The sequence below is a fragment of the Lycium barbarum genome, chromosome 4 (assembly GCF_019175385.1).
Source record: "Lycium barbarum isolate Lr01 chromosome 4, ASM1917538v2, whole genome shotgun sequence".
In the NCBI taxonomy this organism is placed as follows: Eukaryota; Viridiplantae; Streptophyta; class Magnoliopsida; order Solanales; family Solanaceae; genus Lycium; species Lycium barbarum.
In genome coordinates, this window is record NC_083340.1 from 2,764,710 (window position 1) to 2,790,761 (window position 26,052).

Here is a 26,052-nt window from a genome sequence, read left to right on the forward strand (position 1 = left end):
CAAGTTGAATTAGCAATTTTTACACTAATTTTCAAATAGATAAGATTGGCTGAGTGGTATCAGTCGCAGATAGGCACGTGTATGAATTTAATGAGATTCAAGCTAGGAAACTGGTTGAATTTGCTAGTAGTGTGAAATTAATAATCTTGATTCTCGTAGAATGTAGGTAATGTCTTGGAATAGTGGTAACTATAGGAGACTAGAGATTAAAATTGAGCATACACAAAATATTAGTTCTCATCACCTGACACCAGTGACCATTTGAATATTTTTTTTAGAATCGTCCAGTTCTATATAACCTATCATTGAAATGCCCCAGAGTGGGTAAGGCTAAGCGGAGTGAAAAAGTTTTTCATTAGATGGAAAAAAGAAAACTATTTTTCCTACACAAAATTTGTGAATACTGTCAGGAATATCCATTTTTAATTTGTCATTTGACCTGGAATTCATGTCCTCCAATACCAGAAACTCAGAAAAGTTATTGATATTGATGCCGCTATTTGATTGCATGACTAATAATAGAGTAGGCTGTGAGAAGTCTGCATATGTTTTGGATATGGTTGACAAGTTAATTCTAGTTTACCATAGAAAAACAGACAAATGTAAATGGTACTAAAATCAAGAAAAGGTGGTGCAATCATGGAGATAGCAAAATGGTACTTTAATGTTGTGAAAAGTATAGGTGACACGTTGAACCTTAGGTGCAAATTATATACAGGACATAGGACTAAGTGAAGCTACTTGGTCACAGCCAACTCTGGTCCCTGTCAACTTACTGTCAAGTGGCAAATACTGTGAAAGTGAAAACAAAAACTATGGGTGCGAATAAAGTAGTATTTGAGGTGTCCCTATAGTTGTCAACCACATCGTGAATTGGGAATTCAATTAAATGCTACAACTAGGACTTCATCTTTCATCTAATAGGCAGTAGGCCAGTAGTATGAAAAATTAAGATGAAAATATTGAGACAAAAATTCTCACATTCAAAGTTTATTAAAGGTGGTTAGATGTAGTATTTGAGTGTTATGTCATAACTAGTGTAGTTTCAATAGTGTGATCCGGATAGGAAAGGATAGACGCAGACCTTATCCCTATCTTTGTGGGGTAAGAACGTTGTTCGGATAGATCCTTGGCTCAAAAGAGAAGTTTTCGAAGCAAAAGCAGGGAAAACTATCATAAATTATTCTTAAAGCATATGTAATAGTATATGTATATAAATTATTTTAAATATGCATACATTAAAGCGTGTGATGCTCCTAGTGTGTAATGATAATGAGTGGGAGTTTGTAATGGTCTTTCCAAAAAGTAATCTATTGCTTGATAGTAACAAAATGAAAAATAAAATGAGCATCAGATAATTAATCGGCACAAAAGAAATGGTCAAAACACAGGTTGTCAGAAGTGGGATTTGAACCCACGCCCTCTCACGAGGACCAGAACTTGAGTCTGGCGCCTTAGACCACTCGGCCATCCTGACTTGATTATTGGTCTTCGTCCCTGCTTTAACTATCTAGTAAGTTTTACGAATTAAAAAAAAAATGATACTCCCCGGTCCAAAATAATTGAGGATTTAGCCTATTAAAGTTGGTCCAAAATAATTGAGGTTTTACTCTGTCAAAAAGTTATTTTATTCGTTTTTCAAATTTACCCTTGACACATTCTTAATTCAATGAACAAATTTAATGCTTGTTATAGTTTCAAAGCCCTTCTTAATTAAGGATATTTTAGTCACTACACCTTTTTATTTTTAGGAGTAAGTGAATTTTTTAATTTATGTGCTCAAATCGAAAACCTCAATTATTTTGAACCAGAGGTAATGGAAGTTTTTGAGCTGAAAATAAAAGAGTAGGAGAGTATAGTTCAAGTGCTGCACCAATTATCCCCATCACGTTAATTCTATACTGTGAACTTAAGTTAAAAAGAATAATCAAGTAATTAGCTCTGGAAAGTTAAGTAGAAGAATAGAGTTGCAAAGACTAAAGTCATGAAATTGCTGTGGAAGTCGTACAAAATGTAATAGCTATTGTCTCCTGTGAAATTGACACAATGTTAATTCTGTCCAAATTGAATATTCTCTTGAATTGCTATGTTTCAAGGTCGACTTTCTTAAACCTCCATGATTGAAGTTGATCCCAATGTTTGTTAAACCAAAAATTATCTTGTCACGAAACCAATTGTCTCTTCCTGTATATTGTAGTGATATTAGTTGGTGCCTTAAGAGAAAACACATAACCGTTATGCAATGCTCGATTTCTCATCATTAAGCGAAGAAGAAGCGGAGAAAGCAACAACGCATACCTGAAGTTTGCCAACACGATCTATAAATTAAATACTTCAAGAGAACTGAGAATAACTCAAATAATACATGCAAAATTAACGCGCGAGTGCAAATCTTATTATATAACGCTGCTATTCATATTTCTAAAATTGTTGTAAATTATTAGGCAATGTACCTTTTACATTTGTAAACTATTAAACTCACTAATAGTTGGTCTCCATTCCCTTCTTGGATTTTAAAGACGAATTATATTAAATTTTGAAGTGAAAAAGGAACCAAAATAGGTGTAACACATAAATGATTAGTCTATGCAGGTTATATATGTTGTTTGCTTTGTGACTTGAGCAAGTTTGTTGTCAGCAATCCCTACAACTTTTGCAATATCAATTGTGATTTATTGGAAGTCATGTCTTATTTTGACATACATACTAATGCTTACTACTTGCATGCAACTTAGCTTGAGTCCTGCCTTTCTCTGCGAGTCCCAATGCTTCCATCTCTTTGTGTTCCCCAACCCCCAAACCCCTTAGGCAATTATTATATATCAATTCTCAAAGAATCTTTTGTAGTTTAATAATTCGGTTTCGAAACTTATTGATTCAATTAACTCGGGCCTAGTAAATTCACTAAAGAGGTAAAGTATTCCTAACTTATTTTCCATTCTTAGAGCTCAAATCTGAAATTTTTGGAGTGAACATTTGAACGTGAAGTTGAGGATTGCCTAATAAGAAGAAGCGTTAAATAATTTAAACAGTTATCACGCTGATGGAGCGGGGAGCCTACGAGAAAGGTTGGATCAACGAGGAACTAGACGAGTATCTGTAAACCCTCTACCCCATCAATTATATTTATTGTTAAACTAACTAAACATCCACTTGAAATAACATAATTATCAAAATGAACTAGAGAGAACCTCATTTTATATGAAATAAAATGGGAAAAGAAAACGAATCAATCTTTCTCCAAAGGCAAAAAGTTCTACAAGATTTAATAAATATAATACTTAAAATCTTTTAACTTACTCATCGATAAAGCAGACTACCTGATTGCATACTTGCCAAAAATAGGAGATATTTCTATGATTCTATCCACTTGCTTCGCTACATATAAAAAAGATAAGGGGTAATCTAGTAATTTTAACTAAATCCAAGGCCTCTTTCTGTAAAACTACACTTGATTAATCTTTCCTAACTGAAATCTTACTGGCTAGCAATTTCAGCATCATCAGGCCCAACTAGTACCAAGTACTGCGTTCTGATGAATCTACAAGGCCCAGAATAATCTTAAATGATTCTCTGCATAGAATCCCTACCATAATCACCTGTGACCCAATGCAACCATCGAGATACAGGAGATCAAATTTCAAATTTTTGTGAAAGTTAATAAATAAATTTACTTCTTTTTAAAAAATGGTTCTAATGTGATGCACAAGAATACAAAAGCAAAAGAGTGTAAGGAATTCAGGACTTAAAGTTATGGACTCTTCTATTAATCTCAAGTTAATATTGCAATAATAAATAAATTTAATATTAAATATTTGTAGAAATTTACATTGGTCTCAATCGTAGATTAACCTTTGTTGTGCATGAGAGAAGCCAAAAAAGTTTTATTAACGCGGAATTCGTGTCGAGTAGACCTTGTTGTTGTGAGAATTCAAAAAAAAGTAATTTTTTTTAAACTTGGTCGAAATTATTTTTTCACTAGTGAAGATCTCTGTTAACTTCTTTCATTTTCCAGTTCGCAACCCTCCTCTCCCATTTTTATTTACTAGCTTTTTGACATGTGCATTGCACGTCAATCGAGTGTTGTGATTTTCAAAATTATAGTAAATTTTTATCCTCTTTCTCACACTTATTCTTAAAACGTAAATCACAATGAAAAATAGAACGTAGAAAAAAAAAAGAATATCTTTTAACGACTTACCATCTTTCTCCCGTTCTACCTCTATCATTTTTTCCTTTCTTAAAAATTCTACAAAAATTGAGATTAACATTTTACAAAGTGTTTCAACCACTCCTTAAATGTATTTCTATTTTTGTAAAAAACGCCATGAAATACGGTTATATCCTTTTTATTTTAGAAGGGTGTGAATCGTAGAGGATCCCTACCTTAAATTCATCTACAAATACTCACACGTCAGCAAACCCATACAGTTGGTTTTCCTTAATAAAAACCTCGTCATTACACGAAGCCTGAAAAAGCGGGAACTGAAAACCACCACCTTTATCCTTTTTTCTCATTTCTTCTCTCCCGTATCTTCCATATTATATACACATATATACTCTCTGTCTTACGTAGAAACGATCAGTTTTATTTTTATTTTGGAAAAAAACAGAAAGCAAAGGCTGTAGATAAATATGGGATGTGTTTATGAAGGCAGATACTTTATATGCAGTGTGAAGAAACTGCACCAACGTAAATAAGGTGATTGTGAATGATCTTCCAGGAGAATAATGATTTTTTTTTTTTTTTTACCAAAGGTTACGGTAAAGTTTTAAGCACTTTCGGCTCCAAATCTGAGTTTAATACAAATCCTCTGTTTCTTATCCATTGAAAAATCGTGATTTTTTATTTAGTTTGAGAGAGGAAAGAAAAAAGTGTTTCTGAGTTTAATACGAAAGTTTTTGAAATATTTGAATTTGTGAGTGTTTTTACCAAAGCCTACGGTAAAGTTTTAACCGTTTTTAAGCACGTTCGTCTCCAAATCCGAGTTTAATATAAATCCTCTGCTTTTTATCAATTGAAAAATTGCGTTTTTCTTCAGTTTGTGAGAGAAAAAAAAAACGTGCTTGACGTACTCTGTTTTGCAATATCCGAGTTATATTTATATTGATTGCTAAGGTAACCAAGTACCATCAATATCGGAGTTATTTGAGGTATAAGAGATGGAGCAAAAGAATATGTTGTTATCAGCTTTGGGTGTGGGAATAGGTGTTGGAGTTGGAATTGGTTTGGCTTCAGGGCAGACAGTTAGCAGATGGGCTGGTGGATCTGCTGCTAATGTTATTACACCCATTATTATGGAGCAAGAGATGCTTAATCTCATAGCTAATGGAAAAGATAGTAAAGTCACCTTTGATGAGTTCCCATACTACCTAAGGTAACCACAAGAGATGCTCAATATCAGTGCATAATAAAAGCTTTCTCCTACGCCCTGTTTCATTTCATTTTATATCTGTTTTGCTCTTTATGTGGGAGAGGCAGGGGCCTAGCCTCATCTACTCTCCTCCTTATTACTAGTAGTATTCACTCCGTCACAATTTATGTTGCACGATTTCATTGGGCGCGAAGTTTAAGGGGAAAAAAATGACTTTTGAAATTTGTGGTCCAAGACCAAAACAATAAAATTATTTTTAAATATAGAAATGTAACATTCTTCTTAGACATGATAAAAAGAAAAGCGTGCCATATGAATGGGGACAGAGGGAGTAATATTGTGTGGGATTATCCATGTTGTTTCATTTGCTTTGTATCTTGCTATTTTATTGTCATATTTTTCCTGCTTCGGAAACTTCTCTTTTTGAGCCGAGGGTAAACAGCCTCACTACCCTACAAAGGTAGGTAAGGTCTGCGTACATCTTATCCTCCCTAAACGCCACTTGTGAGATTACACTGGGTATGTTGTTGTTCCTGCTCTTTAATGTTCAATATTTGAAAAATAGAAGTAATATGTAGCACTTCTATTTTATTTGGAAATGTATTGTTGAAGACTCTGTTCTGATTTTGAGTGAGTTCATTGTGTGGAATTGTTGGAAGGTTAGCCAATATAGTATATGTAGCACTTCTATTGGGCTCAAGAGACTGACATAGTTCTTGGATTTGGAGGTACTGGCCTTACTTGTTGGTATCTTCAGGCTAACAGAATTCATATCCTATGTTCACCTTAGGATTTTTTACGCTGCATTAAAGCTGGCTTTCTTCTTAATATGTTATCACCATGATCAAAGCAATGAAATTTGAAGATTGTTTCTTGGTATTGTATATACTCCAATGATTTGAATGAAGGACCTGGATTTGCTTGTGAGTGAGAAAGAGGTCGATTGTTTGGTCAGATTAATGACCTGTCTTTAGATAAAAAGCTTGATTATATCAGAATTTGCACTTTTTAAGCTTTTGATCAGCTTTTGACCCCCCAACTTCTTCTTTGTCTTGATTGAGAATAAGCTGAATTGTGTAGCTTTTCGCATGTCATGCACCTTCTTTATGTACAAGAGCTGCATGTCCCAGGAACTTATGAACTCTGTTTCTTTTGAAAATTTGTGTGCTAACGTCAAGTTAGGAAATGGAAAGTTTGTGTACTTGCTGCTTAAAAAATGAGAAGCGTTTGCATTTGAAATTAGGCTCACTTCTTGTTTGGTCGACAAATCAAGTGCTTTGTACTATCAGCTCTGTGGTAACTTAAGGCCTTCTTTTTGAGTGGTCTCCGTTTGCATTATCAGGCTGGACTTTATGTTTCATTGTTGAATTTTATCATTATAAAGACCTCTTTTCTTCAGTCCCCTCTCTTAAGAAGCTTTGCTTCTTTGCTTGATCTATCAACAATATCTGCCACTTTGGCAATTTCTGAGTGACTTGACTTAGTAGAGAGCTGCAACTTACTGATTTTGAAAAACATATCATATGACAGCGAGCAAACAAGGGTGTTGTTGACAAGTGCTGCTTTTGTTCATTTGACAAATGCCGACTTTGCTAAGCATACTCGCAACCTCTCCCCCGCTAGTCGAACAATTTTGCTGTCAGGGCCTGCTGGTTAGTTTTTGCATATCATACATTGGATTTGGCTTGAGTTTCCGATTTGCTACCCATTCATTTTCTATTTATGTTTTTGCATTTTCCAGAACTTTATCAACAAATGCTTGCCAAGGCATTGGCTCATTACTTTAATGCCAAGCTGTTGCTACTGGATGTAACTGATTTTTCACTGAAGGTATGTTAATAAAGAGCTTAGATTCACCTTTTCTTCTCCATCTGCTGAATATTCTGATGGCCAGCCTTCTACAGATGCAAAGCAAATATGGAGGAACATGCAAAGAATATGTAAGTCAAAAGTCTACGTCTTCTCACTTGTCCTATGCCCAACTTTCCTCTAGAGAACATGTCAATCTGTTCGCAGAAATTCATTTTTCAGATACAAAGATATTGATGCATTAAGTAAAATCTGTATTGATTGTTGATAACTTCGATTATTGCAGTCTTTTAAAAGGTCTGTATCGGAGACAACTTTGGGGCGAATGTTTGGATCCTTTTCCATGCTTCAGCCTAAGGAGGAAAACAAAGGTATGAACTAGATCACTTTACAGAGAAATATACCAAGTTCCTAGGAAGCTGGCAGTTCTATGCAGTAAAGATACAGAAAAAATAGATTATAAGTTCTCCTTTTTTTCCCACAAAGCAACCAAGTCTGCTGAAAAGCTAAGATTCTGTGCAATGTTGACACAAAATAAACTAGATTATAAGTTTTTGTTACCGAATTTTGAGCACCTTTTTGGTTTCACTGAGTAAAGCTTCTTTCTTTAAACAAGTCTTGAGTACGGTTATGCAAATTGTAGAACAGCATAGGGTGTTTGAAGCAGAATATGAAGCATTGGATGCTCTTTGTGCTGCAAGTACAAGTGGGTTGAGAATAAGTTTTGACTATTGTTAACTTTGTAGGCATTGAAGCTTTTAGTTTTTGGGTTGGCCCTGGCAATTATTATTGTTGTGGATTGTTTTGGCTAACCTGCTGAGATTTTGCAACTTGATGCTCCAAAATCTATGCTTCATTTTTATTTTTATTTTTTTTGGTTACAAATGCATGCGATTCTGTTGCTGCAGGCTCATTGCGTAGACAAAGCAGTGGAGTTGATATCGCATCAAAGTATGACATCAGTCTTCTTTTATCCTATGAATATGTTACTCACTTTTTTTCCTTCTTTTTTTCTTGGTCATGTCTGATTGTTGTTTCCTGATATGCTTGCAGAGATGGGTCTTTAAAAGCTACAAATTTGCGTAGGAATGCATCTGCCTCGGCGAATTTGAATAATTTTACTTCATATGGCTCATCAGGAAATCCAGGTTTTGACTTGCATCAACCATGAGATTGCTTTTCTTGAAGCTTACTGAATTAGTTTAATTGCCTTGGTCCCTTCGAATTGCTTAAGAAGCAGTTCGACTGTAACTCTCTTCTCCAAGCTTTGACTGAAATTCTTCTACTTTTTTGTTTAAATGGTGAGATCCCAGGGTTGAGTTTTGTTAGGTTCTAAGAACCTTCTGTCTGGCTAATTATAATTCTTAAAAACAAGTGTAAGCCAATGAACAATTCTGTATTTTTCTCTTCATTTACACAGGGAGATTCTTTTAGAGAACTATGGAGTGTTAATGTCTTACCTTGTAAGTAGGCAGAGATGCTACCCAGCTTGTCAGCTGTGACTCAACTTGTAGATCAGTGACTGAATGTGCTTCATTATTTTCCTTTGAGGGTCTGCCTAGAGACTGGGTCTTTCATGGAAGAGTTTGTAGGATTCTTTTCTGAAATAGAATTTATAGATCTGCTTAAGCTTCAAATTGTGCACCAATAAATTGATGCAAATGTTTTCCTACTCTACCCTTTCACAGCTCCACTTACGCGCAACAGTAGCTGGTCTTTTGATGAGAAGCTTCTTATACAGACCTTGTACAAGGTACTCATTTTGGGTTCAATGCATCCCAAAACCCAAATTTTTTGTTTATAATCGACTTTGAATAATCAAGTATAATTTGTCCTTTATAGCCATCACCTGATCTTTCTCTATTATATTTGTCGGTCTAAGATTGCTGACTCCATTTACAGGTTCTTGTCAAAGTATCAAAAACCAGTCCCATAGTTCTCTATCTCAGGGATGTTGAGAAGGTCCTTTGTAGATCTGAAAAGATGTATGTGTTGTTCCAGAAAATGCTGAAGAGATTGTCTGGAGCTGTTTTGATCCTTGGTTCAAGAATTGTGGACCCTGGAAATGATTATAGGGAAATCGATGAAAGGCTATCTTCAATATTTCCGTATAACCTTGAAATCAAACCCCCAGAAGAGGAAACCCATCTTGTTAGTTGGAAGTCTCAACTAGAAGAGGATATGAAGATGATCCAGTTTCAAGATAACAGAAATCACATAATGGAAGTACTTTCTGCAAATGATATTGAATGTGAAGATCTAGGCTCAATTTGTATGGCGGACACCATGGTCCTCAGTAACTATATAGAAGAAATTGTGGTATCAGCAATCTCGTACCATCTGATGAATACAAAAGACCCTGAATACAGAAATGGGAAGCTTGTTATTTCATCTTCAAGGTCGTTCTTATGTTCTATTTTTTCTCCCTTTGTATGATGGTAAGTGTAAAATCTTGCTGAATTCTTGACTTTGAAAACCAACAGCTTGTCCCATGGATTGGACGTATTTCAGGAAGGAAAATCTGCTGGGAAGGATACCTTAAAGCTCGAAGCACGAGCTGAAACATCCAAGGTAGGATAATTTGGTTTATGTTTGAGAAGGTCAATGTAATTTTGAAATAGTAGACTTCAGAGTTTTAAGTTATATTTTTTTTTTTTTGAAACAGATAACATAGAGTTTTAAGTTATTTTCATTTATTGTAGGACGCTCAGGGTCCAGAAGCCAGTATTACAAAACCGGAAGACAAAACTGAAGGTATCCCACCAGAAAAAAAAGGTGAAGCTGAAGCTCCTGTCCCACCGGTGAAGGATGGAAACGTTTCAACTCCAGCGCCAAAAACTCCTGTGAGTTGGCATTCTGATTGTTCAGCTCTGTCTGAAAATAAGAGAAGATGTGATATATTGAATAATTAATGATTTGATGAATACATGGTATACGTATTTATATGTGTGAACCACGACACATCTGATATTTGTCAATGCAGGGGAACATGCTGATTAAAACTTTACTCTTCTAATATGCTAATGTTCTAACCATGATTCTCACGAGCTCAGATTTATGTTTCTGGGACCTCTGTATCTTGAGTTTCGATCCTTTAGCTGAGCAGATTATCAATCATACTCCTAAGCACTGAACCTTACCGTGATTTACTTTTCCTCTTCATTTTACAAAATTTACTGTAATATGGGGGCACAATCCCTTGTTTTCCTTATTACCACTTCAACTGAAGATTGCTTTATGTTGATTGTATCAGGAAGTCCCCCCTGACAATGAATTTGAGAAGCGCATAAGGCCTGAAGTCATACCAGCAAATGAAATTGGTGTGACATTTGCTGATATTGGTGCCCTGGACGAACTCAAAGAATCTCTTCAGGAATTGGTGATGTTGCCCCTGAGGAGACCGGACCTATTCAAAGGTGGCCTTTTGAAGCCATGCAGAGGAATACTGCTATTTGGGCCCCCTGGCACAGGGAAGACTATGTTGGCAAAGGCCATAGCGAGAGAAGCTGGAGCAAGTTTCATCAATGTGTCAATGTCTACAATTACTTCAAAATGGTTTGGAGAAGATGAGAAAAATGTGCGTGCCTTGTTCACTCTTGCAGCTAAGGTCTCTCCCACTATTATCTTTGTGGATGAGGTTGATAGCATGCTTGGCCAGAGATCTAGAGCGGGGGAGCATGAAGCTATGCGGAAAATAAAGAATGAGTTCATGACTCATTGGGATGGGTTACTGACAAAAGCAGGTGAAAGAATTCTTGTTCTTGCTGCTACCAATAGGCCATTTGACCTTGATGAAGCAATTATTAGGCGTTTTGAGAGAAGGTACTATCTGATCTGCCAATGATGAATAGTAATTTCTTTTCTAGACATGAAGTATGATAAATATCAGCCTATGATATATAAAAGAATTGAGCTTTGTTAAGAACAGGAATCACATTCCAGGAGATTATGAATTCGGTGTTTCCTAGATTATTATTAACGTTGGGAGCATATTTCTAGTGTTAGGTACCACTACGTTCTTTTTCTGTTTTTTGATGTCGAATAGTAATGATCTCCCCTCTCAAATACAGAATTATGGTTGGTTTACCATCAGCAGAGAACAGGGAAATGATCATGAAAACTCTATTGGCCAAGGAGAGAGTTGATGAAGGATTGGACTTCAAGGAGCTGGCGACTATGACTGAAGGTTACTCTGGAAGTGATCTCAAGGTTGTATAACTTGTTTCTGGTTTCCATATTCTTTAAATCTCACCAACTAAGAAATATGTGGCAATTCTTGGGACAGAATCTGTGCACCACTGCTGCATATCGGCCAGTTAGAGAGTTGATACAGCAAGAAAGACTCAAGGACATAGTATGTGAAATATCTTCCTTGACCAATTTATATTGCTAATTGATTTTTGCTTGTTCATCCCTTTACTGTTCTATTGGCCTCCTATTAATGACCTTCAACTTCTGCAGGAGAAGAAGCGCAGAGCTGAGGAAGCTAAGAATGCTGGAGTTGCTCCACCTACAGATGAAGATAAGGAGGATAAGGTGATCACTATCCGGCCTTTGAATATGGCAGACTTCAAAGAAGCCAAAAATCAGGTTGGAGGAATCTCTCTGTATCTCTATTGTCCGTGGTTTGCTAAACATATTAAGAACTTACTTTTTCTTCGAGAGAGGTTTCTTCGGAAAATTATGTTCTTGATGTGGGCTGCGAATGATCAAGAGTTCACGGAATAAGTTGCACACCAAATGGGAGGAATAAGTTTCACACCAAATGGCACTTTTTTTTATTTGGCCCGACATCACGTATCAAGTCCTATGGACTTCTTTAGGCAACGTAACACCTAAATAATGCACCCTTTTTGGTTGACTGGATCCCATTAAGAAAGATTTAACAACTGCAGTTATTCACAGCAGTCAGTTTGACCTCTTTAAGCTTGGGTGAACTCATTCAATCAGTTTCACGGTGTGCTTGTGACTGCAGCATGCGGGGATATTATCTCAGTACCACATTTTGATCACGTCGTGTCTCTTGTTTTTGTGTAACAGGTTGCGGCTAGCTTTGCAGCCGGTGGATCGATAATGAGCGAGCTAAAACAATGGAATGAGTTATATGGGGAAGGAGGATCAAGGAAAAAAGAGCAGTTATCTTATTTTCTGTAGGATAGCTATATTTCATCTTCCTGCACCCTTCTCGACCCCTCATACAGTATGCATCTTTGGGAATTCAAGATGCTGACAAAAGAAAGAAGTTGTTAAAGAGGTGATAAGAGTATTTTCTCAGATGATTAGAGAATAGTCGTAGAGATCAAGAGACTTACTTTGCTGGTCGTAACTGAGTCTTGCTGACCTGTTCGCTTTGCATTTCAGTGTAGTTTTATGTTGTAGGCTTGAATGAAATCGTTGTGTTGTTGGTTCTGTAATATTTACACTGTACACTTACTGAAGGTGCAGGTTGTTTCCTGTTTAACACCAAAGGAAAAGGAGGAAGAGATTTCAGAGTTGCTTTTTCCTTCCTCTTCTTTGCAAGTGCTAAAGAGGAAGCCAACCGCTTGTACTTTCTCTCAACAATTTAGTGATGTATCAGTTGAAGAAATTCTTTATAGATACTTTCTTGCAATGCCATGTATTTCTGCAATTATTTGGTTGATGGGAGCATGTAAAATCCACATTTCCCGTCTAATCTCTATTATAACAATCAGATTCAGCCTTCTATATATCAACATCGACTAACTTGTCAAAGTAAAACTTGAACATGGCGACGAAGAACCATTACGATACCCGTTTTTCAAGAACCATTAAGAATTTGCCATTGTTTAAAGTTTAAACCTCGTCCATTGAATTGAAGAGCCTAAAGCTTTTCAACACTAATATATCTCTCAGATTACTATTTCGTGCAAAACCTAGGAATAGATGTATCACCAACTCTGATAACCCGATACAAATGCCAGAAAAATACATTAACACAACAATAACATATATTTCCTCCGGATCAAAAAGAGTCCACTTAGTCTTTTTTTTTTTTTTATCAAAATGATAAAAAAAATTCGCTTAGCAAATCAAGAAAAAATTAACCTTATTTTTTCATATTTGCTCCTATTAAGTGTTATATAATCAAATCTCAATGTCTATTTAATTAAGAATAATTTAATCAAATTACTTATTTTTACCTAGAGGTTAATATTTTCTTAAAGAGTATCTAAATAACTAAATGGACTCTTTTGTGATCCGAAGGGAGTATCTTTTTAAAGGTAACAAATATAGCACATTTTATAACGTATCGCGTTTTGAAAAGAGAAAAAAAGTAACAACTAACACCCTTCATTGGTCCAAAATAAAAATCAATTTCAGGAGAAACGAAACAATTATTGCCGGCAAAAAGACCAAAAGTCGAGTCCTTATCAACTTAAAATTTCTATACTGCCATATTAGTTTCCATTCAGTCCCTCTCAATACTGCCATATTAGCTCAGTTAGGACACACCATCATTTCAGCATGTGGACCATAGTGGACAACTGCCGACCTACTAAAGAACATGCCACAAACATCTTTTACCCTAGTCCCACCTCTCACGTTAATAGAATTCTGACGTGAATTTGATAAATCGTCTTCAATCAGTTTGTCTGTCACACGTCTAAGGATTTTGCCGATCAAAGAAAATAACTTAAAAAATACTTCACAAAAATAAAAACAGAACACCCAAATAAACAACAGACACATAAAGAGTATTCCATGTCATTATTATACATTAACATAAATTCCACGATCTTGAACACAGACTAAATTCGACCACCTTCTCTTCGAACCTAAAAGACACTTCCACCATCTTGTATCAAAATTCACAAGGACAATCACAAGATGCATCTATAATACCACAACAGATAGTGAATGTCTAAGCTTTCTTCTTATCTCTCAATGGTCCTCGAGGAATTTTACTCAATACTTTTGCATCAAAGACGGCATACTGTTTCTTGAGTTCATGCAAGGCTTTCTCAGCAAATGAATCCACTTGATCCTCATATTTCTCATAGAGAACAGGTACAGTGTGAAGCACCACCACAACTGTTCCAAAAAATTACACAAAATCAATCTCAAATCCCAGAAGTAGCATATAAATCTAAGACAGGAGTTGATCAGGGGTGACGTTACTTACTTATGTAGAACAGGGTCAAGAAATCACAGCAACCGCCCAAGATTGACGCGATAAACAAGCCACCAATGACCTGGTAAAGTTACAGGATCATAACATGAAATTTCACACCCAAACTCCCAAATATAATGTGACTAGACATGAGATTTTGAAACCAAACTAATCATTCTGATGAAAGTATCATTGATTATTAGCATGAAAATTTAAGAGACGCACCAAAAGGAACATCTTCAGATCTCTTCCAGATGCAATTTCCCTCAGAACTGTAAAGGCGCGATTCATCTCATTCCTAAGAGCAGAGGCAAACTCCAATACGGGTTTCTCAGGGATGTGAACTTCCGGAATGTGTGGTGTAGATCTACACAGGGTAAAGAAAACATATATCAATCCAGGAATCAATAAACCACACCCCAATCCCAAACTAGTTAATGTCTGACATACCAATCCTCTAATTTATATTCCCACGTCTACTATACCAATCCTCTAATATATATATATATATATATATATATATATATATATATATTACCCTTAAAAGTTAACAAGTTATAACTGCTATACCAATCTTCTTAAAAGTTAAACAAGTTATGTCCGCTGTACCAATCTTCTTAAAAGTTGTAACATTTAAGCATATTCCTTGTAAAAGTGGTAGCATTTGTGTATAAGAGCAATAGAACTTACTTGGTGATGAAGGTGCTAGCATTGCTCCACAAAAACAATCCAGCAAGAGCAATCATCAAACCATGACAGAGAAGGGTAAGCAAATGGTATTCTACTACCTCAAAGAGAACCCAGATAGCTGTAGCCCCGCCGAGAAATGATGCAGATATCTTCTTGTTCCTCCACAAGAACACATCAGCAGCTGCACCACCAAACCAATACCAAAAAAATTATTATATGAATAAATCAGTCGAGTTGTATCGGATATATGAATCCTCAATATCCATTCCCCCCCTTTTTTTTTGATTGGTATTAACCTTAAACCCTTGACCCGAGAAATAAATTAATACTTTCTCCACTCAAACTAACCCTTCTTAAAACTTGCACCATCCACAGCCTAAAATATATACAAATTCCAAAACCCCAAAAAGGAATTAAAAAAATTTGTGCTAAAAAATCGAAACTTTAATAAAAAAAAAAACAGCAAATCATCTCAAAGGTGACACTCAATGCCAAACTATTTAACGAAGTACTCCACTAAAACTAGTTAAAGGCGATTGAGTAACTTATTCAGACCAAGTACACAAACAAAAAGTCAAAAGCTTTTAACTTTTTACAGTCCCTTTAAGCTTACTATAGGACTACAATATACAGATCCAGATCTAAAAACAATGAACTATGAAACCTTAATCAAATGAAAGATCCACTATCTTATCTAACATCAAGCTATATCAATCTTAGTCAACCACCAAAAATACACACACACGAAAATAGTACAAAATGAAAATAAAAGATTGATAAATCTAACTCAAGCTTCTTTCTTTTGTTTATTGATTAATTAATAAAAAAGTATATCGAGATTTAAAAAAAAAAAAACTAAAAACCAAAATATTCATTCACAGATTTTCCACAGTAAAACTAGAAGAAAAAAAAAACTATACCAACAAGATATTTACTAAAAATAGAAAGATTCATAAACCTCAACCCAACTATTTCAGTTGTTTAGTGATTAATCAAAAAGTATATCCATATAAAAATTTAAAAAAAAAAATCAAAATCCGAATATTCATTCATAGATTTTGCACAGTAAAAAAGAAAAAGTTAACTGTAGTAACAAGAATATTTTAATTTAAGTGAAAAAGTGAACTTACGTTTACCACCACCGAAGACTTTATGAACAGGGCGTTCCCGACCAAATAGCCGACCAACCTTTGACTTAAACGATGACGTCACCGGTGACGTAGGCTGAGGAAACGACGATTTATGGGGCGGGGACGACACCATTTTGGGTTGTTTCTTATCGTCATCTGAATCAGAAGAAGAGGAAGACGATGTCGTTTTCTTATTATCGTGATGATGATTATTATTGGAGAGATGAAGTGTATCAGCAATTTTCTCCATCATTGACTCCTCTTTATGCTCCACTTTATTATGTTCTTCGAGTTCCGTCATAGTGGTAGTGTTGAAACCCTAATTACCCTACAAAATCGGAGATTTATTTTATGTTGCAGAGATACTGAGAGAGAAAAAAGATTTGAGAGGTTTTTCAGTATCTGGATGAATCTGTAGGTGCCTTTATAATTGCTGTTATTTGCTTTTAGTCCTTCACTTATTGGTGAACGTTACTTTCCATCTTATAGTATTTGATTATCAAAATGTAACCTTTTTTTTTTTAAAAAAAAAATACTCCCTCCTTTCCAAATTAGTGCTTATGTTTTGTTTCTCTAGATTCAAATTATGTTAACTTTGATCAATATTTTAAAATATATTGTAACGTCGTTATGGGGGTGACTTAGAAAACTAGATCTCCGTTGGCAATTTCGAGGCTGCGGGTGAGTCCGTAGCACATTTTTATGTATGCGTGCATGTTTTGTTTGCGTCTGTAGGGCCTTGGATTGGTGTTGGGATTTTTGGGTGAAAGCTGGTGGAAAACCCCAAGCTACTACTCAAAATGGACGGCTGCAGCGGGTGTGGGACCGGTGCAGCGGGTCCGTCGTAGCGGGTAGAAGGTCGCTACGACGCTGCAGCGAGAGGTTTCCCGCTGCAACGAGACATTGACCGCTGCAGAGATCGACGGGAGGCAGAACTCATGTTTTATATGATTTATTCCGAACCCATTCCCCACACAATTGCAAAACAGTTTCCAAGAACTCTTGTGTCCAAATTCTTAGGCTAGGGCTATAACTCTCTTGAAAGGTAAGTCTCAACCTTTCACTTTGTTCATTTCATCATAGTTTTAGATTCTATGATTAGTTAAAGGGTCTGTAATGGTGATTGAAAGGATAGAACCCTAGAAACTGCAAACCCTCAAATAAATAAATGGGTTACTGATTTTATTGTTGTTTAATCATCTAGGAGCATAGATTATCACTTCCTAGGATGAGAGTTTGATTATTACATGATGGGAGTGATGTATTGAGACTTAGGGTTTCATAAAGATGATAACTTTAGCATAAATATTGCTTGTAAAAGGGTTGAAACGATCAGAAAACCCATGAACGGATATAATATGATTATTGGGATCAATATTAGTATGAATTCACGCTTAAGTGATAGTTCACCCATTCGAATACTCATATAGCGCTGTATTTCTATACTTTGAACGTTCGAAAGCTTGCGAAAGGGGAAAGCTATCGCGGGGTGATTGCATTGTCCCAGTTCTGCTTTGAGGTAGGTTACGGTCTACTTGAGTTAGACTTTGATTGATTGATTGTATATGTTATGAAATTGATAGGAAAAGCATGATTAGGACTTCGGACATAAAGTGTGGTGGAAACTCCTTTATTTGATATTGGTTGATTGATTATGTGATCGACTATTATGATATGATAAAGAAGGAGTTAATGAATACTCTTCTTATTGATTTGGAGTAATCCCTTGTTCATGCCTTTGATAAATTGATTCTTGCGTCTTAATATGACTTGTGGCATGGTGACTTATGTTCTTGATATTGATGCACTGATTGTTCACATTTCTTAATTGATTGTGGAACGGAAATACATTGTGATGAGAAAGATAATATAAATATGAAAAGGCATATTTAACAGGGTGTGAGGATGTGGCCTAGTTATGGGCTCGTGATCCCAGGTCAGTTCCGGAGTGAGTGGTACATGGACACCATGGGTCCCCTGCAGGTCATGGCTATTTGGACAAACATTACCATTTAGCATGTGTGTACAGATATGTGACAGAGATGAGATAATTCGTGAGATACAGCTGTGTTAGTGATTATATGATTTGGGTTACTTTTATTAGTTGATGGTTGTGTGAGCTTATCTTAATTCAGTGGGATGATTCTTGTTGATAATTTCTTGTGGTTATGTGTTGTTGTGCCTGTATATTATTTTATTGGTTTTGTGATGTTATGCATAATACTAATCTTAGTCGGCCTATGATATCTACCGGTACATAGTGTTTGTACTGATACTACCTTGCTGCATTCTTTTGAGTGCAGATTGTGATCCAGAGACGTCTACCAAACCTCATTTTTGGTGTGAGGCCAGTTTCCAACAGATTTGAGGGTGAGCTCCTATTCATGCCAGGCCGCCTGAAGATCTTTCTTATTTTGGATGTCTATTCAATTTCAGACATTTATGTTTACTTCAGACAGTTGTTCTGTTACACCTCGAAAAATTTTCCGTTGATGCACAGTGAATAGACTAACGAAGGGCATGAAGTATACGATGTTTCAATAAGTAAGAAATAGCATTTGATGATCCTAATTGAGATTTCAAAGACATTAGAGGTAAGAGAAGAAAGTTTGCCAAGATAGGCAAGGTATACGTTATGTATCGGAAGATATTTACGAGTAACAAGTTAATGATGACTTAATGATGTTTTGCAGAAGAGTTATAACGTCTCTTAGATTGTTAATGAGGTGCTAAACAAGTGCTAAGAAGGTTCCATAAGGATTGGAGATCAAACGAGTCGACGGGAACGAGTTCGGAAAGGCTGGGCATTATACGGCCCAACATACTAGCCGTATGTTAGGCCGTATATTCTGCCCAGAAGGGCAGCCTCACTGGACCAAATCTACGGCCAGACATACGGTCCATATGAATTATACGGACCGTATGTTGGTTCATAGAACCGAGACGGGACAGATTGAGAGTTATTAATAAGGGGACCAAGTTCATTTCATTTCATTTCATCTTCACTCCCCTTCTCTCAAGAACTCTCTAGAACATTTATCCACACCTCTCCCACAAGAATTCAAGAGATACTAATGATCAACTTCATCAAACCAAGAGAATCAAGTGTAAGAAACTCATTAAAGCTCATCCAAGACAAGAAATCGAAGTGGAAGTGGAACTAGGGTTTTGCTCAAGTGAAGTGTTTCCACCCAAAGTACATTCCTACACCATCTAAGGTAATTTTTATGGTCTTTCCATGTTGTTTAAGGTATTGAGAGGTTGAAAGACTTGGATTGTGGAAGGAGATAGAAAATGGGTCATGAATGTGAGAATAGTATCATTTTGGGTAGTAGCTTGGAATGAGTCATGATTCTTGATATGTTATTATTATAATCATGTTATAAATGACATTAAGAACATGGGATAGACATTGTATATGAGTGAATGTAATAGTGTGCCATGACCATGGATATGGATGATGTGAAGTGAATTGAGAAATATGGATAATGTAGGTGAATAAAGACTATTGATATGAGGTTGCGAATGTTATTATAGATGTTTGGGAGTTGATATATGATATGGAGGAAGTTGTATAAATAAAGGAGATGCTGCCCAATTTTCTCTAGTTTTAGTCAAGTATGCTAAGCTATCGATTTTCTAATGTTAGTATAAACTCTAATTAAGGTAGAAACGTGAGCATTGAAGGAGAACGTTCAAGCGATAGAATAATTGAACGAAAAGGTATGTAAGGCTAACCCTTCTTTTAATAAGGCATGGTTCTTTGGATATATACCCATCATTTTATGAGTCTATAATGTCTTCCAAATGATTTCATACTTAAAGCTACCTAAAGCTCATGATTCTCGTTATGATTCGAGCCTACTGAATTCCTTATATGATGAGTTATCCTCTAAGGATAGATGTAATGTAACGATGATAGTAATGATGCCAAAGACGCTTATGAGCTCTTATGTATATGTGTCTATGTACGACTATTATGTAACACCGAGCTTATATGACCGGGTATGATATGTATTGCGCGCACACCACTGCAGTTGGGTACAGATAACCCTGAGCCTTGGTAGGGCCAGGTATGTATAATCACCGAGCTTTGCCATGGCCGGGTATGTGAATCACCGAACCTTCGCGATCGGGTATGCTATGAATACGAATACAAATATGAATACGAATACAAATATGAAAATGTAAATAAATAAGGATACGAATACGGATACGGCTATGGATGTATGTACACGATCACGCGTTAGAAATGGAAGGTCCCTATGAAAAGCAAGTAAATGTTTATGACGATGGTTCTACTATCTCCCATCTTACACTATTTCTTATGTTGTCTATTATGCTTCTATAATGATGTTGATTATGCTTTACATACTCAGTACATTCTTCGTACTGACGTCCTATTGTTTGTGGACGCTGCGTCATGCCCGCAGGTGGCCAGGGAGATAGGCTTGATCCATAGCTTTATTACCCAGGGACTATGTAGTGGAGCTCCATTTCATTCGGAGCTACAACTTTTGGTATCTATTTTTTTGTGTACATACTTATGGGCATGGCGGGGTCCTGTCCCGCCTATATGATGTGACATATTCTTCTTAGAGGCTCGTAGACATGTGTATATGGTTAGATGCATTTAGCCTTGTCGGCTTATATTTTGTATGTCATTTTGTTAGCCTCGTCGACTTATGTACATTGATATGGGCATAGTTGTTGATGGTGATATAAATGTATTGTTGCCTAATGAGATTAGCATGAATGATTGATCGAAATTATGATTAAGCTATATGGCTCACCCAGATGTAAATGTGAATGTATGATAAGAGGTGTCCGGGCGGGTTAGCACCGGGTACCCGTCATGGCCCTCCGGTTGGATCGCGACTTGTTCATTCTTTAGACATTCATGTTTTAGAGTCCTTATACTATGACTTTTGAATTTTAGGGTTGTAACAGTTAGGATTTCCGCACTTTTATTTGTTTATGGCATGACTAGGCGTTTGGATGATTATTACTTGTTTGTATCCTTGAACGTTTAAAATTTGGTTAAGTAATTGGTAATCGCTGGATGGTTGGTTAAGGGGATTGGTTCGCCCACTAGGTGAATTAGTGTGGGTGCCACTCACGGCTATTTGGATCGTGACATACACACACATATATACATATTTGTTTTTCATCATATTGATTTGTGAAAAGTTACTACTTATAGTATCTATCGTATAATTCTCAAGTATATAAGTTTTAATTTTAAAATATTATTGTTGTTATAATTCAATTTAACTCGAAAATTAGTTAAACTCTAAAAAAACAAAACATGTCAACTAATCTGGCCTAAGGGAGTAATCTTTTTTTAACATAACAACTTGTGTGTATCTCAATAAATTTATCGAATATATTTTAAATTCAATCAACACATATCCAACTCTGTCCAATAAGATTTAAAACAAATCTCATTTTCGACTTGTTCTATTTAAGAATAAGTACATTTCACCAAAAAGGCACCATTGTTAGGTGCAAATATCCTAATTCTAACTTGTAATTTGCCCTCCTGGGGTACTTTATTTTAAGGATTATTTTAATAATATCATTTTTATGTTATCTAATTTTTCCAACTTTCTACTATTAAAAGTTAGTGTGATGCCTTTTATATTTAAGTATAAGTAATTCTTAATCATTACTTTAATTTGCTTTCACTAGCATAAACACAATATTCAATCAATCATGTCATGATGAAGTACCAATTAACTTTTTCTAAACGTTAAAGATGAATAGTCACATTTTAATAATTAAAAAATTGTTAAATTTATTTGAATCTTTTATTGCGGGATTATAGAAGCATACAATTTTACAAAATGAAAATCCACTAATTAGTCAATAATATAGGGATCAATATTGATATATTTCAATAATTGAGGGGCTAAAGACAATTTCCCTATTTTACTTGGTGGAGAAAGGGAGAGAGATTCTAGTATGTGAAAGAAAGAATTTGGACCGTTTGATTTATCGGCGTTGCAGCTGATGCTTTGAACCAAATTGAATATGGAAGGTACTAGAAGGACGAAAATGTAAAGACAAATGGGAGCGCGTGATCATACTGTACAAATTGATAGCTTCGAGGTAATAATATTAGTAGGTGGTAATTTTAATTGTGTTCGCTAAACGGCTCAAAGATATTATCCGCTTTAGGGCTGCACGATATTCCTCAAAAGAGCTCCTCGAATTAAGTTTCATATGGCTTATTATAATAACTCACGGGTCAGAGATTCAACATATCTGTGTGCCACCCAACATCATCAGAGTATTTACGGTCACCGAAGCCCAAAGATTGTGTATACGTCTTCAAAACTACGGATAAAAGTTGTAAACCGGCCCATAGACGGGCAAAGGCACTAAGTCAGGCCCCACGTCACACTCAGCCTTCTTCATACTCATTCTTCCAAACCATTAGCTCTAATACCAATTATTGGGCTAAACGTCCCCAAAATACTCTTAACATGTTGTGATATTATCAGTTTTGGGTCAAGTCCGCACGATTTTCCTCAAAAGACTTTAAACCATTAAGAATATTCAATTCTTTATAAATAACTCATTTTTCTTTCCAGTTACTAATGTGATATTTTATTCATACACCCAACCCATTCAATTTGCATCTAAAACTTCTACTATCTACTTTTAATTTTAATTTTTCATTCAAGTCCCAAATACGACAAACAAATCAAGAAATTTGATGGTACTACTCTTCATCATGTTTCTAGATAAATAATTTTAAAAAATGATCTACTATGAAATATATGAATTTAAATACACAAAGATCGAGACCAAAAACATGTGTGCCAAATTTGACCACGTAGAAAGATTTGTTTGAGGATGTAAATTGTTAAAATTGAAATTTACTTAACCAACTAATGTAGATTCATCAAATTTACGACATGAATAAGAAACATGTACTCTCAACGTTTGAAGGTGCTTCACACGTAGAGCTCGAATTAGTAACTCTTTATTGCTATTTAATATTCTTTTAGTTATTTTGATACGTAATTAATTTAGTTTCGGATTGGGTGCGCTCAATGAGAGAATAAAATGATCTTTACCAATAGATTCTATATTTTTGGACTCGAATTAGAAATTTTAATTAAGGATAGAGAAATTTCAACCATCTTCACAATACTGCTAGTGAGTATTCCATTTTTATCTCCAAAAGTATTTAAAAACGGTAACTTCAGTTGCTTCCTTTTATTTAGTTGATGTAAATTACAGATCATAAATAAAGAAAATTCATCAAATTGTTCTGCTGAACAATATCACACACACAAAAAAAATCCCACTTCTATTTTGTGGATACTAGATAGACATGCAGAAAGACATTACCATCAAGAACTAAATATAGTACTTTCTAGAAATTATTTGTTTTTCTTAACGGAGGAGGTCAAGCCATGCACTTGTAGCCATCTAATTCGAACTTTATATTATAAGCAATTTACGTGCAGATCAACTAAGGCACTTAACAATAATTAATATGGAATAAGACGTGGACTTCCGATATAGTAATTTAGAGAAGATTCAAGTTTATATATTTCAAATTTTAAATTCTCACGCGTGTTTCTTTTTTAGAAAATGAATAAGACAAGTTGAATTGAATTATGTATTGTATTTAATGTAAATATTTATTATATTTAAGCATTAAAAAAAAAAGAGAGATTTAAAGCTCCATTGGAAACTAGATCCCAAAATAAGGAGGATCTAGGGTATCGGTTGTGGGTTCCCGAAAACCCACACCCGATAACCAACCCTGTATTTATATTGAGAGCCCGTTAGTTATACAAGAAATTGCTAGTTGGGAATCCATTACTAAAAAGAGCTTTTGAGAACCATGTTCCAATGCCCGCGTTCTTGATGTGGAATCGATTTCCCTTGAAGTCTTTTTTGTTCAATTATTATTGTATATTAGTTTATTTTACTGAGAACTCACAAGCTTAAAATTCAAGATTTGTCTCTACCAAAATTCCTCTTTCCTTGCTTAGTTTGAGGGAGAAAACAAAATTGGCAGCCTTCATAGTTCGGAGTAAAAATATATTCACAGAGAAATAAAACTTGTATTAGATAATAAGATGTAATGGTTATTTCCAATTAAGCTAATTTAAAATATTTGAAAATATCGTGCTACATGACTTCCAAATGATGGTACTAATTTTTTCTATTATCGATAATTTTGAACCCCATAATTCTCTATGCAGCTTTTCGTATTTGGATTTTTCTTTCATTACTTTAGCATACTGTATTAATTAGAAATAAATGGCACCAAATCTCTCCGTGCAAACCGACAATAGGAAGATGATAAAGTCGCAGCAGCAACTTCACAATTAAGAAAAAGAGAGAAACTTCTTAAGCTAGTTATTGGTCAAACCACTAATATTTCGAAATTAATTAGAAACTTACATTCTCATCGAATTTAGTTGTCTATGACTATAAGTTATGGCATGCCTTCTTTGAACAATATTAAGTTGTCTATTTTCAAACTAATCGTAAAAAACTGAATTAGTACAATATTTAAATTTAGCATATAAAGTGCCCATCAAGTCTTCTATAAGTGAATTTCTGTCACTCAATTCTAATAATTTAGTTATATTAACTTCACTCAACTGTTTTCCTTAATGAAGAAGTTACTCGATTTTATCCAAGCAGCACGAAAGTTACCAAAATATTTTTATAACGAAAAAGGTACTTAAAATTACACAACGACCACAATAGTCACCATGAAGAAATAACATAGACATCTTATATACAAGCTAAACAAAGTCGAGTGAGTTCTTAATTATTATTTTTTTTAAAAAGGATCTCTGATATTTTCACCAAATTGAATAATTTTTTGGTTATGAAAAACAGTTTGATAATTTTACCGTAATAAAAACGGAAGTGAATACATTTCAAACATTGTTTTATATAGGCTGATACCCTCAGGTTGAAATGTAATATCCACACAAGTGAACTTAGCTTGTGGCAAGAAGCTTCAATTGAAGCCTTTTTGCCAAAACATTATAAGTACTGTGTAGATAGACTCATAGCCCCAATATATATAGGAGATAAATAAACAATAAAAACCATTATAGTTGTTATAAAATGAAGCTAAAAGAGTAATAATATTAAAGGATGAAAACTATAAACATAGAGTGACAAAGAGGAGAGATTTTATTATTCTTCCAAAATGTGTTTTAAGTACATTACATATGAAAACTTATGTCTCTATTTATAGTGCTACTACATATGCATTCAATATATGAGATAATGGAAGAACCATTAATATGGTGGAAGATAATGGAAGAACCATTAATATTGTGGAAGATAATGGAAGAGGCATTATATTTGTGTAGTGGACATCCATTCTATATTTCATAACACTCCCCCTTGGATGTCCATAGATGATGTGTATCGTTAAAAACCTTATTAGGAAAAACCCTCAATGAAGGAAAAATAGTACACATATCTAGTAATACGCTTTGAGAGCTGCCTCATTAAAAACTTTACCAAGAAAACCCAATGGGACAAAACTTGGTTAAGGAAAAAAGAGTACAACGCGTATTTCACTCCCCCTGACGAAGACCAATATTCAGATGTCGGAGTCTTCGCATTCCAATCTTGAATATCATCTTCTCAAGAGTTGAAGTTGACAAAGATTTGGTGAACAAATCTGCAGGATTGTCACTTGAACAAATTTGATACACATCAACATCACCTTTCTTCTGGAGATCATGTGTGAAAAATAACTTTGGTGAAATGTGCTTCGTTCTATCTCCTTTTATAAATCCTCCTTTTAATTGAGCTATGCATGCAACATTATCTTCATATAATACTGTAGGTAATTTTGTATCACACTTCAAGCCACATCTTTCTCTGATGAAATGTATCACTGATCTCAACCACACAC

The 26,052-nt window shown here is 35.1% G+C and overlaps 2 protein-coding genes and 1 non-coding gene across 4 annotated transcripts; 1 reads left to right on the forward strand and 2 right to left on the reverse strand.

Moving 5' to 3' along the window:
* Positions 1–1,393: 1,393 nt before the first annotated feature.
* On the reverse strand, positions 1,394–1,477 carry TRNAL-CAA (transfer RNA leucine (anticodon CAA)). Its single transcript has one exon. It is a non-coding gene; the product is annotated as a tRNA-Leu (tRNA).
* A 2,986-nt stretch (positions 1,478–4,463) lies between these two features.
* Positions 4,464–12,800, forward strand: LOC132634837 (uncharacterized). 2 transcript variants are annotated; one of them, XM_060350944.1, is made up of 17 exons: positions 4,464–4,702; positions 5,120–5,378; positions 6,906–7,027; positions 7,117–7,205; positions 7,280–7,315; positions 7,471–7,555; positions 8,093–8,135; positions 8,238–8,332; positions 8,873–8,937; positions 9,087–9,583; positions 9,668–9,755; positions 9,887–10,027; positions 10,438–11,006; positions 11,255–11,393; positions 11,470–11,538; positions 11,646–11,774; positions 12,225–12,800. In XM_060350944.1, the coding sequence occupies exons 2-17, from the start codon at positions 5,164–5,166 to the stop codon at positions 12,336–12,338; spliced, it is 2,496 nt and encodes an 831-aa protein (XP_060206927.1). In that variant the 5' UTR covers positions 4,464–4,702; positions 5,120–5,163; the 3' UTR covers positions 12,339–12,800. The 2 variants fall into 2 exon arrangements, with proteins under 2 accessions (XP_060206927.1, XP_060206926.1); XM_060350943.1 differs by having other exon boundaries at positions 4,464–5,378.
* Positions 12,801–13,879: 1,079 nt separating this feature from the next.
* Positions 13,880–16,537, reverse strand: LOC132634838 (reticulon-like protein B4). Its single transcript, XM_060350945.1, has 5 exons — positions 16,137–16,537; positions 15,007–15,187; positions 14,542–14,683; positions 14,329–14,398; positions 13,880–14,237 (listed from the first exon to the last, which is right to left on the reverse strand). The coding sequence occupies exons 1-5, from the start codon at positions 16,435–16,437 to the stop codon at positions 14,068–14,070; spliced, it is 864 nt and encodes a 287-aa protein (XP_060206928.1). The 5' UTR covers positions 16,438–16,537; the 3' UTR covers positions 13,880–14,067.
* Between the last annotated feature and the right edge of the window lie 9,515 nt (positions 16,538–26,052).